The sequence below is a fragment of the Chelonoidis abingdonii genome, chromosome 5 (assembly GCF_003597395.2).
Source record: "Chelonoidis abingdonii isolate Lonesome George chromosome 5, CheloAbing_2.0, whole genome shotgun sequence".
In the NCBI taxonomy this organism is placed as follows: Eukaryota; Metazoa; Chordata; order Testudines; family Testudinidae; genus Chelonoidis; species Chelonoidis abingdonii.
Genome location: NC_133773.1, coordinates 119,830,834 through 119,846,689, shown reverse-complemented (window position 1 = coordinate 119,846,689; position 15,856 = coordinate 119,830,834). Strand labels below are relative to the sequence as shown.

Sequence of the window (15,856 nt, the reverse complement as noted above, 5' to 3'; positions counted from 1 at the left end):
CACTGCTTTACCATGTTATATCTGAATTCGTGTTATATCGGGTCCTGTTACATTGGGACAGAGGTCTACTATCACAGCTGTGACCAGTGGAGGTATGGGAGTTACATATCATTAGTTTCAGAAAAAGGCAGCTGCTGGTAAGGTATCCTCTGGGAAGAATACTTGCCTTTGGAATATGTTTCTTTCCCATGATCATCACCTCCCAGAGTTTTATAGTTCCAGTCACTCTGCAAAACCTATCACTTCTCTTAGGCATCTGCAGAGGAGGGGCTTTAAGAGAATGTGATCTATTTGTTTTGCATTGGAGCTATTACACATATGTGGGGGTACAATATATGGGTACAGGATTTTAAAGTGTTTTATAAAATATTTTTTTCAAAATGGTGAGGTGCCTAGGGTTGGAAGGCAGGTGCTGGAAAGTCAAACAAAATACTGGTACAGCAAAAAACATTGTGTGGCATTTTCAAGTGCGTTTACATTAGTATGCATATCAAATCTGTCATTACTCAGGAAGAATGGAGAGGAGTGAGAATAGCTGAATCCTCTCATTTCATTGGAATGGGTTGTCATATAAAAGCTAGATTTTGGCCCAGACAATCCCCCCATGCATAAGCACCTGGGATCTATTTCCAGATCTGAAGGGATAATGCGAGCTGTATGACCACGTACACCTTCACGCCAAAGCAGGTGGGTGGACAATCAGGAAGGAGGGCTGGGGAATGAGTTAAAACCCTGTCAGCACCCCTAATGCTACAGCCAGCAGAGCTATTATTGACCATCAGCAAATTACTTCCTCCATCCCCTGAGAGGAAATGAGCAACAGGATCTGAGCCACATTTCCTTTCCAGGGCAGCTTTGGGACAGTGCAGCAATGGGTTGCCAGTTTCTATGGGCTGTGTCCTTGAGACCTAATCTAGTCCTGTGATGGAGTGTACGATCCCCACACTGGCAGACTAAGGATTAAAGAAAAGTTCTGGGCCCAGAAGGCCCTGCCCAGCTGTATCTTCTGGGCATGCTCACATTGGAGGCTGGCCTCAAAAGAAAGAGAGCAGCTCAGCTCAGTCTAGGTGGACACAACAGGGGAGCAGTTGAGGATGAGGCTCCACATAGCTGAGACAGCTGCCACAGGCCCGTCACCCCACGGAATCTGGGCTGCAGCTGATAGAGGAAGACTCTCTGAACGCAGTCAGAGAGAATTCCAGGGAGAATCCAGAAGCTGACTAATGGCACTGATGTAGGAATCAAAGCTGGGTAGGAAGCATTCCAGGAACAGGTGTAAGGCTGCCTGCCCCTAAGCCACATATTTGAGTTATTATTCACAGGGTCCCGGGCTGGAACCTGGTAGAGCAAGAAGGGTCTGGGTTCCCCTACTGCTGCCCACTGACTCTTGTCACTGGGCAGCATGGCCCAGATCACTGCCACTAGGGGTGCTGCCAATCTCAGACATCAACCCCCTGACAATCCCTAAGGCATTATATTCTATTAACACAGAATATAAAATCAGATTTTCAGATGTGAATAAATATAGCTTCTGATTGCCTTTCTTCATGATAGAAGGGGTCTAGTTATCAAGAAAAACAAGGATGATAAAGTTTTGGCTAAACCCATCAGTGATGTATAATGGTGAGCACAATAAAAGTTTTAAGTGTGTTTTTTTTCCTGATATAGTCAGTGGAAGTCTAATTATTAGTGAAAGAACTCAGGATAACTACAGGCTGAGTGCCAAGATGTCAATACAGCACCACCACAAGCTGTTACTTTTTTCCCTATTGTTGTTGTTATTCTCTCCAATTCCCTATATGTGTATGGGAGCATTAAAAGATAGGGGAGGGAAAGTGAGAGGGAAAATGTTCAAACTTGTCCAAGCTCTGTTGGAGTGCAAAAAGCAGGTGCTTCAGTAGAGATTCTTGATTCTCAGTCTGAAATTAAGTGAATGCTTATAGAATGCTAGATGCTCCAACCCAGATTCCTGATGCACTATGTAAATCAACAACTAATCGAATTTTTTACTCACCACCCAAAGCCCAGAAGTCATTCACTTACATGAACATGTGGCTTACTCTTTTTTTCCTTCCAATCCTTGGCCAGGATTGCAAGGTTTCCTCAGAAACCACCTGTTCTGTTATATTAAGAGCCTGCTTACTATGGGCCCATTGAGATTTCTGAGAGATTGCTAAAAAAGTGAGGTGTTACAGTTTAAAGGTGGCAGAAACCAGTTTTAAGATACCAATATAGGATCATGCACTCAGCATGTCAAATCTGCTCTAACATTTGAAATTAAGATAACTTTTTAAATCAATTTAAACACAATATTTATAAAAAGTGTTTTAAACAAGCACCTGCTCCTGAAAGGTGCTAAACTTTCTCCACTCCCACTGAAGATGAGGGGCTTGAACAAATGGAGGTGCTCATGATGGGATCAGACCCTCTGTTATTATAGGATACACATGTAACATGTAAAGATGTGTCTTTAAAAAAAGTCAAAGCAACTATTATAACAACTTGCTCCTACACATTTTTCAACATATAATTTTCTTTGAGATTAATGAGAATTTTCATTAAAATACTTAAGATATTTTCTGGAAATCATGGAATGTTTGTATTGCTTAAATACGTTCAAATTCTTGGAGACATAGGCCCCAACTCCATGGGTGCTCCAGTGCTGGAGCACCCAAGGGGAAAAAATTAGTGGGTGCTCTGCACCTACCCGCAGCCAAACTCCCCCACCACCACCGCCGCCACCCCACCTCCTCCTCCGCCTCCTCCCCCCGAGTGTGCTGCATCCCTGCTCCTCCGCCTACCTCCCAGCACTTCCTGCCACCATCAAACAGCTGTTTGGCAGCTCTGGGAGGGCAGGGGAGGAGCAGGAATGTGGTGTGCTCAGGGCAGGAGGCAGGGAAGAGGCAGGGACTTGGGGAAGGAGTCAGAATAGGGGCAGGAAGGGAGCCCAGTTGGGGTGGGGACTTTGGGGGAGGGGTTGGAATCAGAGCAAGATAGAGGTGGGGCCTCATGGAAGGGGTGGAGTCAGGGCAGGGCTGGGGACAGAGGGAGGTGGAGCACCCACCGGCGGTAGCAGAAGTCTGCGCCTATGCTTGGAGACATTTTGAGACATGGACCACAGCAAGTGCAAAAATAAAAATGGGAACACAAGTCCAACATTTGTAAAGAGAAATAGGCTAACTGATGTGTAAATGGGGAGGCCAGTGAACAGTTCCCTCATTTGCACGTAAGTGTGGGATTCTGCACCTGCTGTGCTCCCATTACAAATGTTATCCATTTAGAATTTTCTGGTGAATATCAAATCAATAATTAGAGCTCTGCACAGTTGGTACCCCAGCTTCAGTGGCAGCTGCTGAATTTGTCTATCAGTTTTATTTTAGGGTATGTGATGCTGATTTTTAAAATGTCCCTTACGAAATGTTCTAGCCACAGAGTTGTTTCTACATGCCTGAGCTGCTGTCACTGGGAGATTGAATAGTCCCTTTCACCTGATTAAATCTAAAGACTAATATGTTTCCTCTACTTTTGTTACCTTAAAGCTAGCAGCTGACAAAGAATCTGACAAGGGCAATATTCACACAGAGTTGCCTTCCCCATGGAGCCAGCTGGAGAGTGAAACTGATGTGATGACAACTTCAGAGCTAGATTGTGCCTCTGAGGCACAATCCAGAGTAAAGTCCAGTGCTGAGCTGCATTCTGTCTCTGAGTTCTCCAACATGCAAAGGGAGGACACACACTATTACACAAATTTGAGATCCAGTTTACACCCCCTGCTCAACAGGTCCCCAGGACTGCAATTCTACCTACCTCTCACACTGCAATGGAGGTGGGGTCTGAAAAAGGATTTACTGTATAAAAAGATGGCAGAATTTGTCTCTTAACCAGTTTCAATGTGCTGCTTGTACCCTGCAGAGAAATTTACTGTGCTGTGCAGTATCCCCACCTCGTCAAATGTCCCTAAACAAATACTTCCTCTACCAATGATGGGGATTGTTGAGAATCACTTTTCCTGCTGGAAAACATATACCTGTTACATCTCCCATCTACTCAGGAGAGTCACAATTCCAGGTGTTCTGTGCTGGGCTCCAGAACAGCTGCATGGGGGAGACAACTGGAAGCAGAGGTGAGGCACTCTGTCCCCACACACTGTTAGTCCCAACTAAGTTGCTCCGGTCTACGTCTGGGACAAATATGTTAAGACAATAGATAATAGAGGTGTATAGGGATACAGAATCTATCCTCCACTTCTGATTTGTCCCCTCATGCTCCGAGCCACTAATATCCATGGTCTCAGCTAGTTGGCCCTGGCCATAGATTGAAGAAACTTAGAAAGGGGTTGGGGAATGGGTGTTGTAGACCTGGCTTCACACCACTAAGGAATTTCCCTGACCCGATGAAACCTCTGCTGCCATGACCAATACAAAACAGCTGGAACAGAGGCAAAACATCTAGCCCAGTATCTTCTCATGTCACTTAAAGCTCAAGAATATTTGTGGCCATACTGTCAAGAAACATTACTACTCTGCACTGGTGCAGTATGTTGCTGTTGGATAAACTGTAGATTATTAGAAAATACTTGGCCAATTATTCAGCAAAACAGACTATGACTGTGGGACTTATTCTGGTCTCCCATCCATTTTACACCAGTGTCGCTCCCTTGACTTCAGTAGAATTATTCCTGATTTACGCCAGTGCCCATTAAGCATCAGATATGAGCCCTGAGTCTCAACATCAGAGATATATAGGAGAAGGAAGTGTTTGTACATTCAAATTATAATTTAAATTTAATTTAAGGTGGTCAGATTGTCAGGGTTTGTTCTAGGGGCAGACAAGCAGGGCGATGACCCTGGATGCCAGTTTCCAGGGAGCGGCACACTGTTTGGCATTTTTATTTTGCTGTTTTTTCCACTCTGATTGGCTGGCTGTGGGGTGGTATTCTGGGGTATTTTGGAGGGGGTTTGTTCTTTTTGTTTTGGCTGCTGGTGGAGTGGTGGTTCCACAAACATTTTCCGCCCTAGCTAGTAAAATGGGCTGCACCTGCAGACTGTTCAATGTACTTGACAATTTGAACAGAGAATTTGAAGAAGTCTCATACAATATCATCCCTGGAAAGTAGACCTGAATGCAAATTATCCTGCCTGTGCAAGCCTGCAATTACATGGTTACATCTGCAGTAAATTATAGTATTTCATTCCTAGTCAATATTTGATTTATTGAATATCCAAATATATAATTTTTACTTTAATTTGATTAGACTCATTTTACAGAACTCTATTAAGGAAGAAAAAAATCTAGTTAGATCAGATGCAAGCACACACTTGCAATATTTGACAGGGTGTAAACAAATCGTTACCTGGACTTATTTTAGGAATTTGCAGTTTGAATTATTTATTTCAATTTTGTTCCCTTCTGGACTTCCTACAGTCACAAACCAGGAAAAGAAATACTGAATACCAAGCAGAAGGCTATTCTTGAGGAATTACTGACTTGGCCAGCTTTGGGTATTAGAGGAAATATTAATGGTACAGTGCCCTGAACTTTGAAAGTTCCCTTCACCCACAGATCTCAAGATACTGTGAAATATCAGTGCTTTGTGGTACAGAGGAGAAAACTGGAAAGTGAGCTACTCAAACCATACAGGAAGTTAGGGACAAAGTCAGTGGGACTGCTCACTTGTCTAAAGGTACATATATGTTTGTGTACCTTACTGAATCACTACCTAAATCAGGCTCAGAACTTAGGTCACTCAGTATTTAAGGACACCTTTTGCTGAATTGCAGCCTTAGCTGTCAGAGGAGCCTCCTCCTGAGCAGGGTAAATAAACCTTTTTATTTCAGGAAAACTAATTTTACTCCTTTTCCTCCCCCTCCACATCCATGGCCCCTTTCCTATCCTGCTCACAGCCATTGTGGTATATGTTTTCACTTTCTCTAGTAAAAGAACTACTACCGTAGCTACAAAACTGCATCTGCCCTGCCAATCTCCATAGAAATAGTGCTCCTCTAAGAGAATGGTGCATGTTGGTATAGAGTCATCTGTAAGTCCAGCGGCCACTTCTCAGGTCTTTATATCTCAAGAGCTCATCCTCCTGTCTGCTGAGCGGTATGTGAATTCTCAAAGAACAAATACTATTGCAGTAAAATATTGAAGATAAACTGCCACTCGGGTGTCAACAAAAGTCAGGAAAAATGCTTTCTTGTTTTTTGAGGCTGTCTCTAGGGAGACAGGGTAGCTGCTGAGGGAGTTCGCTCCAGAGGGGAACAGAAGGACAAGCTGATGGAGAGAATCACCTTGAGCACTGTGCACAAAAGCATGCTGAGCTGTGCAGTCTTTGCCTGGCTGTCATCAGCTGCCACCTGCAGTCAAACCCTGCAGAGGTCTAAGGTTACTGTAGCAACCACTGTTATTTTAAGATATATCTACACAGACACTGCGTCCCAGAAGCGGTAATATATAAAGTTAGGAGTGTCATAAAAAGTCCTACCACTGTCACAAGACAAAAGAGGCCGGGGTGGCCATAAGAGGTGGGGAACAACAATCACCGCTCCTTAAAATGGAAATTTAACAACGTGATGAAGGAAACCAGACTGAATAGCAACTTCTACTTCCTGAGCAGATGCAAGAAACACATCATCATCCCCAGAGGACTTTCCATCTCTAACCCTCGGACCACTATATACAACTCCAAGTGTGTGTGAAAGATCTGCAGAAGGACCTCAGAAAAACTGAGGAACCATCTTACATACTCTAGAAGGGAGCTCCTCAAATAAGAGATTATCACATGCTCTCAAACACTGGAAGGAAAAAAAAACAAACAAAAAAGAAACGGGAAACCTACCTGAAGATCATTCAGGAAACTCAGAACAACCCTAAAAAAGGCTGATGACAGCCATCCAACACAAAAGCAAGAAGTGGAACCACCTCTGGGATATATCATGACACCAGAACCCCCATGTGAACAGTACACAATACGTCAACATCATCAACCTATCAAGACTGTCCCTCACTGGAACTGAAGTATTTGTACTCTCCAAGAGACTGGATTTCTGCCCCACCACAGAATCTGATACCGTACTAACATGTGGAGAACTAGGAAATTCTTCTGCTGACACCAGCTCAAGGAATTCTGTCACAACAAAGATACCACTACCCACAACTATCACATTCCCACCAACAGTCATAAGGAAAAAAAATAATTTGACTGGACACCCTCCAGTAGACAAAACCACACATTGGATGATAACATCCATTGCTTCAGGGGAAAGAAATCAGTGATATTCTCAGCAAATATTGCATCTACCATAATCTCTCCACTACTGATATAAGATAGCTATACAGACAATGAAATCCAACCATCAGATAGCGATCAAGCCAACAGACAAAGGGGAAATCATCATAGTCTTTAATAGTGATGACTATGTCAATGAGGCTAACAAACAAATCTCGCAACCTACTATAAAGAACTCGAGAGACCCCAAACCACAGTTTACACAAGAATTTAAAGGTATCATCAAATCCTTCCCCAAACAACTCCAAGAGAAACTCTACAACCTCATCCCCCATGAACCCACCCCGGAGACCTTTAACATGCTCCACAGGACACACAAACAAGGGAACCCAGGCAGACCCATCATACCTGGCCCTGGCACTCTTACTGAAGGCATATAGGACTCATAGAAACCATCTTCAAACCACTCACCACACAAAGAGCCAGCTTCCTCTAAGACACTACTGACTTCCTGCAGAAACTCTGCAACTTTCACAACCTCCCAGAGAACACCATTCTTGCCACAACGGATGCCACCTTTACATACACCAACATCCTTCACCATGATGGCGTCACTGCCTTCCTCAAATACTTATAAGATAACATACAGCACTCTGAAATCCACTCCAAACACATTGCCAAACATCCACAGCAACTTCACATTTAAACTCTATGTTCAAACCATGGGAACAGCCATGGGTACTAGGATGTTTCCTCATCATCCCAACCTCTTCATAGCCACCTTGAGGAAGGATTTCTGGAAAATATGGACCATGAAACTGATGATATACCTGAGTTACATCAATGATACTTTCATCCTCTAGAGAGATGACCTAAACTCCCTCAGATTTCCACCCTAACTTAATAACCACTGTCCATCCATCAAATTCTTTCTAGAACACTCCCACACCAGCATCAATTTCCTGTATACCATGGTCAGCTTTAACAATGGAACACGATAGACAACTACCTGTAAGAAGTCCATGAATCACCACACTTACCTCCACAGATCAAGCAGCCACCCTAGAAATGTCAAGAAATAAGTTTCTCAGCCAAGCACTCAGGTACCACAGAATTTGCTCTAAAGAGAAAGTCTGCATACACACCTAAACACATTTAAAACCACCTTCACTAAATAGGGCACTCCACTAGATATATGGACCACATCATGGAAAGGGCCACCCAAACTCCTTGGGAGAACCCATTTCAACAGTCTGGGGGGAACTACTCATCACACATCCCAATTTGTCACCTACCACCTCACAGTAGAAGTCTTTTCCGAACCCACTCTTCTGGGCTGCAAACAACCCCCAACCCTCACCAACAGAAAAAAGCTTCCCACAGATTAGGGCATACCAACTGAAAGCAGCACCAGACCCTGCCAGAACAACAGATGCAAAACCTGTAAACATATCTCCACTGCTACAATGATCATCACCTCTACACATAACACACCTTTCAAGATCCATGGATCATATACATGCCTATCACAACATGTGACATACCTCATCCAGTACACGAAATGCCGCAACAACAACTATGTGGGTGAAGCCAGACAGTCGCTATGCTCTTGAGCTCACAAAGAAAAGACAAAAACACCATATCATCCATGAGCAAACACTTTTCATAAATCGATCATTCCATATATGACTTCTCAGTCCTCTTCCTCCAAGGAAACCTGTGTAATACCGTCAAAAGATGAGTCCGGGAACTTAAATTCATAACTCCACTAGACCCTAAAAACCATTAACTTAAACAGAGACATGTTTATGACTCATTAGAACAATTTGTAATATACCCTACCGCCTGCTAGCATGTGTGAACCCCTTATGCTTAACAATCTGTCTCAATGTGTATTTAACTCAGACACTCTGGTTACCTTCCCCAGTCCTGAGAAAGAGCCCAAAAAGCTTATCCCTTCCACCAGCAAAGGTTGGTTCAGTAAAAGATATTAAGTCACCTATCTTGACCCAAAGGCAAGTCAAGAAAAGTGCCATGCTCTACAAGCACAAATAAAATACAGGACATAAATCAGGGAGAGGGTTTTACAATAGGTTCAGGCACAATTTACCAAAATAAAGAAATGATGAGGCAACATCATTGTGCTTTGGTGCTTTCTGTCATCAGGAGGTTCCAGAAGGAGACTGACAGGTAAAGTTGGGATTAAAGTCATTCCTGAATGGATGGTAGGGGCTGAAAGTGATTTGCTGAAAAAAAAACTGTTTTGGAAGCTGTGCTTTTGACATGCCGTCCTTGTGGATACTGTAGGACAGGCCATCTTAACATGCGTTTTCTTCTTTTACTGTTTGTGAAAGAGTCAGAAGATGGAGTGGAACTCTTTTGTGTTGCTTTGGGATAAATGAGTACATTATTTAGAAGACTATTTTGTTGCACTGACAACTGTACATTAAACAAATTATGTTAAAAGATAAGCAGCATGTTTATATTTCTTCCTATTGTTCAGTGGATGCCCTAGAACAGTGTTTCACAAACTTGGGATGCCTCTTGTGTAGGGAAAGCCCCTGGTGGGCCGGGACAGTTTGTTTACCTGCCCCGTCTGCAGGTTCCGCCAATAGCAGCTCCCACTGGCTGCAGTTCGCTGCTCCAGGCCAATGGGAACTGCTGGAAGCAGCATGGACTGAGGGATGTACTGGCCACTACAAACATTGCTCTAGGGAAATGTGAATCTAAATCCAAATGTTAAAAAGGTTCAGAGAACACTGCAGTCAACTGCACCCCAAACGAATAATCAGCACCAGGAAAGGCTGTCATATTGGGAATTACAAAAACAAACAGTGCTTCATGAACCGTTGTCTTTTAGGTAGCATTGCCATCTGCCCCACATGACAAGAGTGGATCCACCAGCTAGCTTCTGAAGAGCTCAGAGGGCTGTAGCATTCAGTTTTCCCTTCCCTTACAAAACAACTGCATCTGGCATAAAGAGCCAGGGCCTTTTGGGGATGGCAGTGTTGCCAGGGTGAGGGAGCAACTCTGAGGGAAAGAGAATAATGCATGGACCCCTCAAGGGTTAGGATCATTTGGATATACCTATGAATACTTATCCTGGATCTAACCTGTTCCCCCAACAATGGAGTCATCAAGGACCTCGGTAGTTTCAGTTTGATGTGACATTCTAGTAGTGCTGTGTGATAGTAAACAGTTACTGTGTTCCACCCCAGAGGTGGCTGAACCTCAGTGATATGGAAGAGGATACCTGAATACAGTTTTGCATGACACTCATTCTTGCAGTCTTACTCAGGCAAAACTTCTCATGAAATTCATTGAACTAAATGAAGATTTACAGCCAAAAGTTTGAAAGTCAGCTTGTGAAGTGATTTGGGCTTCTGCTGGATGAAACACACTGTTACCCATGTAAGACCCCTGATCCTGAAAAAATTCATATATGGACTTAATCATAAGTGTGGGAGTAGCTCCAAAGAACACAGTGAACATGTGCTTAAATTAAATCTCCTGAATCAAGGTCTAACTGCTTATCATTTTTTGATCTGCTGTCCAAGTTATATGCAAGCTTCAAATTTATCATTTCAAGTAATGGTCTCTCTCTAATGTTTTCTTAACATGACTCCATCTGACTGCATAGACTTGTATTTATTCATATGAAAATTTAAGATCTTGGTTATTACATGATTCTTTATTATTATATACTCATTTGTAAACAAGTAGTTGGTTTTCCCCATTCTAGCACATGCTTATTGAATTGAAGAAACATTTTCTATCATAATTACATTTCAGCTGATAGAACTTTACATGTATTTGAATCAATGTAAAAAGTATCTTTGTAACTGAAATATTTTAATCATATTAAAATAGATAAATCAGGATCAGAACAAGATCATTCTTTTCTAGACAGTCTGAGATGTCTGCTACTACTTCTCTCTTTTTTTTTTTTTGAAGTTGATTTCTTAGTCATGCTAAAGTCTATGGAAGATATTTACTTATAATCATATTTACACGATTAACAAGCAAATGTACTGTAGTCAGAGTAACTTAATTTAACGTACAACCAAAGTTGCACTTAATTTGACTGTGATAAAAAAGCTTCAAAATGCAACTCTGTTATCCTAACCAGAGTGAATGAGCGTATTATATTAGTATGAAGAAATCTGCTGCTAGATTTTATCACCAAAAACAACAAACAACAACTAAACATTGATTCTTACCTTTCCAAAACTCCCTTTCCCAATAGCTCGCAGTATTTGAAAGTGGTCAAAATTAACTGTAAAAGCAAATAGAAAAGAGAAGAATGCAGACTCAGAAAGAGTTATTTAAAAATTAAAAACAATGCTATGTTGCCTACTCTTGTGACTTGATTACAACTCTCATGATATTTAATGTTTTTCTTAAAATCCCAGGTCCTGGAAATGAAAATATGTTTGATGGGGGGAAAAAAGTGTTGTATGCAGTGTTGTTGTAGCCAGTTTGGTATCAGGATACTGGAGAGATAAGGTGGGTGAAGTGATATCTTATTGGACCAGCTTCTGTTAGGGTAAGAGAGAGAAGCTTTTTAGCTTACACAGAGATGACCTTCCCTCTTTAAAAATAGTTGTTGCAGAAAAGAGCCTGAAAGTATGAACTAAATGTAACCTAAATACTCAGAAACCTGTAAGTAAAATAAAATTAACCCAACTTTTAAAAAAAAAAAGTCACAAGTTTAAAGAAAATCTCAAAATATTTAGAGGCAGAGGGACTAATTCATGGTTTTTGAACATCTAGGATCAGCAATAGTAGGTCTACAGGAGGGAGAGGGGGGAAATATATCCTAGTGAGTAGTAGATGATCACAACTGGTGCTTTCCCCATCCTCCACCCAGAATGATAGGTGTAAATTCTGGCCCAGGAGTGGATTTTGGGTTGCCTGATTCCACTTTTCTCCTGAGTCAGTCTTAACCACTTTTGATGTCACTGGCTCCAGTCCAATAACTGTCTACAGTTCCCCAGCACAGCAGAGATGGTTTGGAATTTTCACCCTTTCATCCACACAGCAAAATGCATTTTGCAGGGCTCCAGAATCAATGCCAACCTCATTGGGGGAATTTCATTGTTTGTATAATACAGCAAAGATCTTCAAACAGAAGAAACTACAGAAAGTGCAAAGTCTGCTTAAAAAAAAAAGTGTGTTACTGTGATTATGTATGGGATCCTTCCCTCATGGCCACAAACCTAGACACTCAAGGTATGTCTACACTGCAATTAGACACCTGTGGCTGGCCTATGCCAGCTGGCTCAGGCTGTAAGACTGTCTCATTGCACCATAGACATTTAGGCTCAGGCTACAGAAGACCTTCCTACCTTGTAGGGTCCTAGAGTCTGGGCTGCATTCCAGGCCTGAATGTCTACACCACAGTTAAACAGCCATGAGCCCAAGATAGCTGACAAGGGCTAGCCACAGGTGTCTAACTGCAGTATAGACATATCCTCAGTGAAAGCAAATTATTTCTCTTCAGGTCTGATTTATTATTGAAAAGGTTAGTCTCAAAACACTAGTAAACTAAAAATTCTACACTTACAGTTCCTTCCCTCAGGTCCCAGCTCAGGCTACACCCAACCTCTCTTGTAACCACATGGGATAATGAGCCAGCTGCACCAGTGAGTCAGCAAATCAGTTAATTTAACAGTTTCCAGCAGCTCATCATCTGCTAATAGGCAAACACTGCCATCCTGTTACAGATACGCAATAGCAGTGGTAGTAGTAACCACTCTCAGGGCCTCTTTGTTCAGGCAGAAAATCCATTGAAGAGAAAGGGAGTTTGGATGATGCAAAAGGATCTGCATCAGTCCTTCCCTATATGGTTAGTTACCCCAGTGCAAAACGTAATTTAAAAAAAAAAAACACACACAATTTTCTTAGATGTAATACAAAGCCTACTTCAGAAGATTTTTATCTTAGCATAGAATGGATTTACTTCAGAGTCACACCAATGTAAATTAGAGTAGTATCTGCCCTACAGGTGTTTGCATAATGGTGTGAGAGAGCAGATTTTGGCTTTCAGAACCTTTCTTAGTGGTAGCGTTCCATGAGCTAGATTGAAGGTCACACTACATTCTAAGCCCAGGTTAGGTGGTAGGGCTGGTAGTTAAGGCAAAAATCTATCATTATACTGGTGGTCTGAGCAAATTTGATATTGAGACACAACTATAGGAATGTGTGATTCAATTTTTACAATCACTTGTCAGAACAGAATCACACTTTGAAGTGAAACCCAAAGGCTACAAAACCACATGAACTGAAACTGGCAAAATTTATTGAAACATTTAAAAAAAACCCAAGAACTGGCAACTTGTATGTTGTCCTAGCTTTGGCTGTCCATTTCTAATGTGCCCACCACTGTGTTAACTGGGCTTCTGCAAAATTATGTATAGCACCTTTGCAAAGTTGCTCTGAAAATGTACCACTTCAGGCAAAAAATCCTACTCACAAATAAACAAAACTTCCTACTCATACTTTATACATACCTGTTAAAAATATCTACCAGCCCAGGTAGAATGGGAGAGTAGAGCCTCTTAAGGCTGATGTCAGTTATATGACAAGGTTGCAATTAAACAATGGGGCTGCCTGTGATAGCAGGAGACTGGTCTTGATGACCCAGGAGCTCCCCTGCAGTCCTAAGTCCCTATGTATAGCAAGTCAATGGGAAAGGCTGATGTCTCAGTGTCATCCTGTAACAATGCTTGTAGTGTGTTTTGTTAACTCAATTAATAATATTTATAATATATTTAAATATTAGATAATTTTTGCTAACTTGCAGCATCTTCAAGGAAGCATTGTTGGTCCATTTGTTAGTGCTGCTATAACAAATATCTGCTTGATAATCACCAGGAAGCAGGATACTAGAGTGTGAGCTAAACAAAGCAGTGGGTTAAAGGGGTGCAGTAGCAGAGTCATATCATCTACATGGATCAGATACAGTGGGTATGCGTAACACACACCGAAGAGTGGGCTACACTGCTGTTGGTGGAAGGCTTATCAAACAGATGAGTCTAATAATATTTTGCTCCAAATGAGGGCTTGCTGCTGAAAAAGCTGTGCTCTCTTCCCTTGGCCCTGGGCAATCCATGGTTATGATTGATCAAAGCTGGTGTCCAGGGGATCTGTTCTTTCAGTGATCCAGAGCTCGTGAAGCCCCAGTCCATCAAGGTTTCTGATGTTTTATGCTCTCTCCCAGCTAGTCACTCTGCACAGGTGCACCCATCGAAGTCAGCCCGAAGGAGTGACTTGCAGGATTAGTGACCAGGATCTTGAAGCTGATCAGAGATGTACATTCTTGTAGCTTGTAAAGGTTAAGAGGTGTTCCACTCAGCTCTGGCTTAAGTGGCAGAAAGTGATTTTTATCCCACTCTTTGGCAGCTTTTCTCCTTTGCAAAGAAGCTTAACTCTGTAACTCACATACTACACCCCTTTTGATATTTCTTATACATTTTATTGATTTAGTTTTAAACCAGACACCTCTGCTTAAAGACAATGTCATTTAATTGAGCATGGCCTCCTGCCTGCACTCCTTAGGCAGGTAAAGTCCTATTTATGTGAATGGGAGTTTGGCCTCAGAAAGGATAAGACTGGATTCTTTAGCTAGGCCACAGATTGATTTTGGCTAGACCAGCATAAGACTTGTTAGGCTGGATTTCCTCTCAATATAATTCAGGAGAAAATAAGCGAAAGGAGAATCAGGTTCATTGGCTTCAACTGACATACTGCAGACATGCAACAGGCATAGCTTGGATCAGAGTCTGGGCCACTAAGGCTGGTCCCCAATTACAGCGGGATAGCATTGGATGTAGATTCGTCTCCAGCAATTTGAAATTAATTCCACACAAGTTACTACATGGATATATTATATTGTTATGCCACACCAGATTGATTTTGAAATGTATCATTTTAATATGGGATTTTATTTTTGTATGAACCTAGATTAAACATTCATTTTTAGTTAGGGGAAGGAAGTTTATTAATGTTCTCTTAAACCCTATTTCTCTAAATGTTGTTCTTTAATGGTTATCATTACTCTTAATGACTAGGATAATGTATTTATTATAGGGGGTTTAAATGTAAATTGGACTTCTTCAAGAAGAAAATGATTAAATGAGGCATTTGTCCCTTTTGGTTTAACTCAGATTATTAATAAACCACATACAAGTGATTAAAAATACAGCCACAGTAACTGATTTAATGTTCACAACTTTCACTCTCAGCATGAAGCTTAAGGGGAAGGTTACACTTTTCAACCTAACATTAAGAGAAAACAATGCTGTCTTTGCGAGAGTTGCTATAAAACAAGTCCCTTACTTTAAATTTTAAAATTAATCTCTACTTCTAGCTACTGAAGTTAAGACGACAAGGTGGATCTGCCAGACAATGAAAAGGGACATAACCAATTGGTAGTTGTCAGGCAGGTGAAAAGGAATCCTGGCTTCCTATAGCCTTGCCAACCTGAACTGTGATCTTCATAGATTACAAAAACACAGGTTGAATCCTGGTCCTATAGAAGTCAGTGGGAAAGCTCCCTCACACCTTAGATTAAAACCAGAGTTGTGGAGTCTGGGTCAATGTTTAGACAGGCTACTACCCTCCAGC

The 15,856-nt window shown here is 41.8% G+C and overlaps 1 protein-coding gene across 1 annotated transcript in view; it reads right to left on the bottom strand.

The window, feature by feature from the left end:
• STK32B (serine/threonine kinase 32B) overlaps positions 1–15,856 on the bottom strand; it is a 283,372-nt gene that overhangs the window by 237,422 nt on the left and 30,094 nt on the right. The window contains exon 2 of the mRNA XM_032792001.1: positions 11,449–11,504. Within this exon, the coding sequence (XP_032647892.1) occupies positions 11,449–11,504 (56 nt within the window). The remainder of the gene's footprint in view (positions 1–11,448; positions 11,505–15,856) is intronic.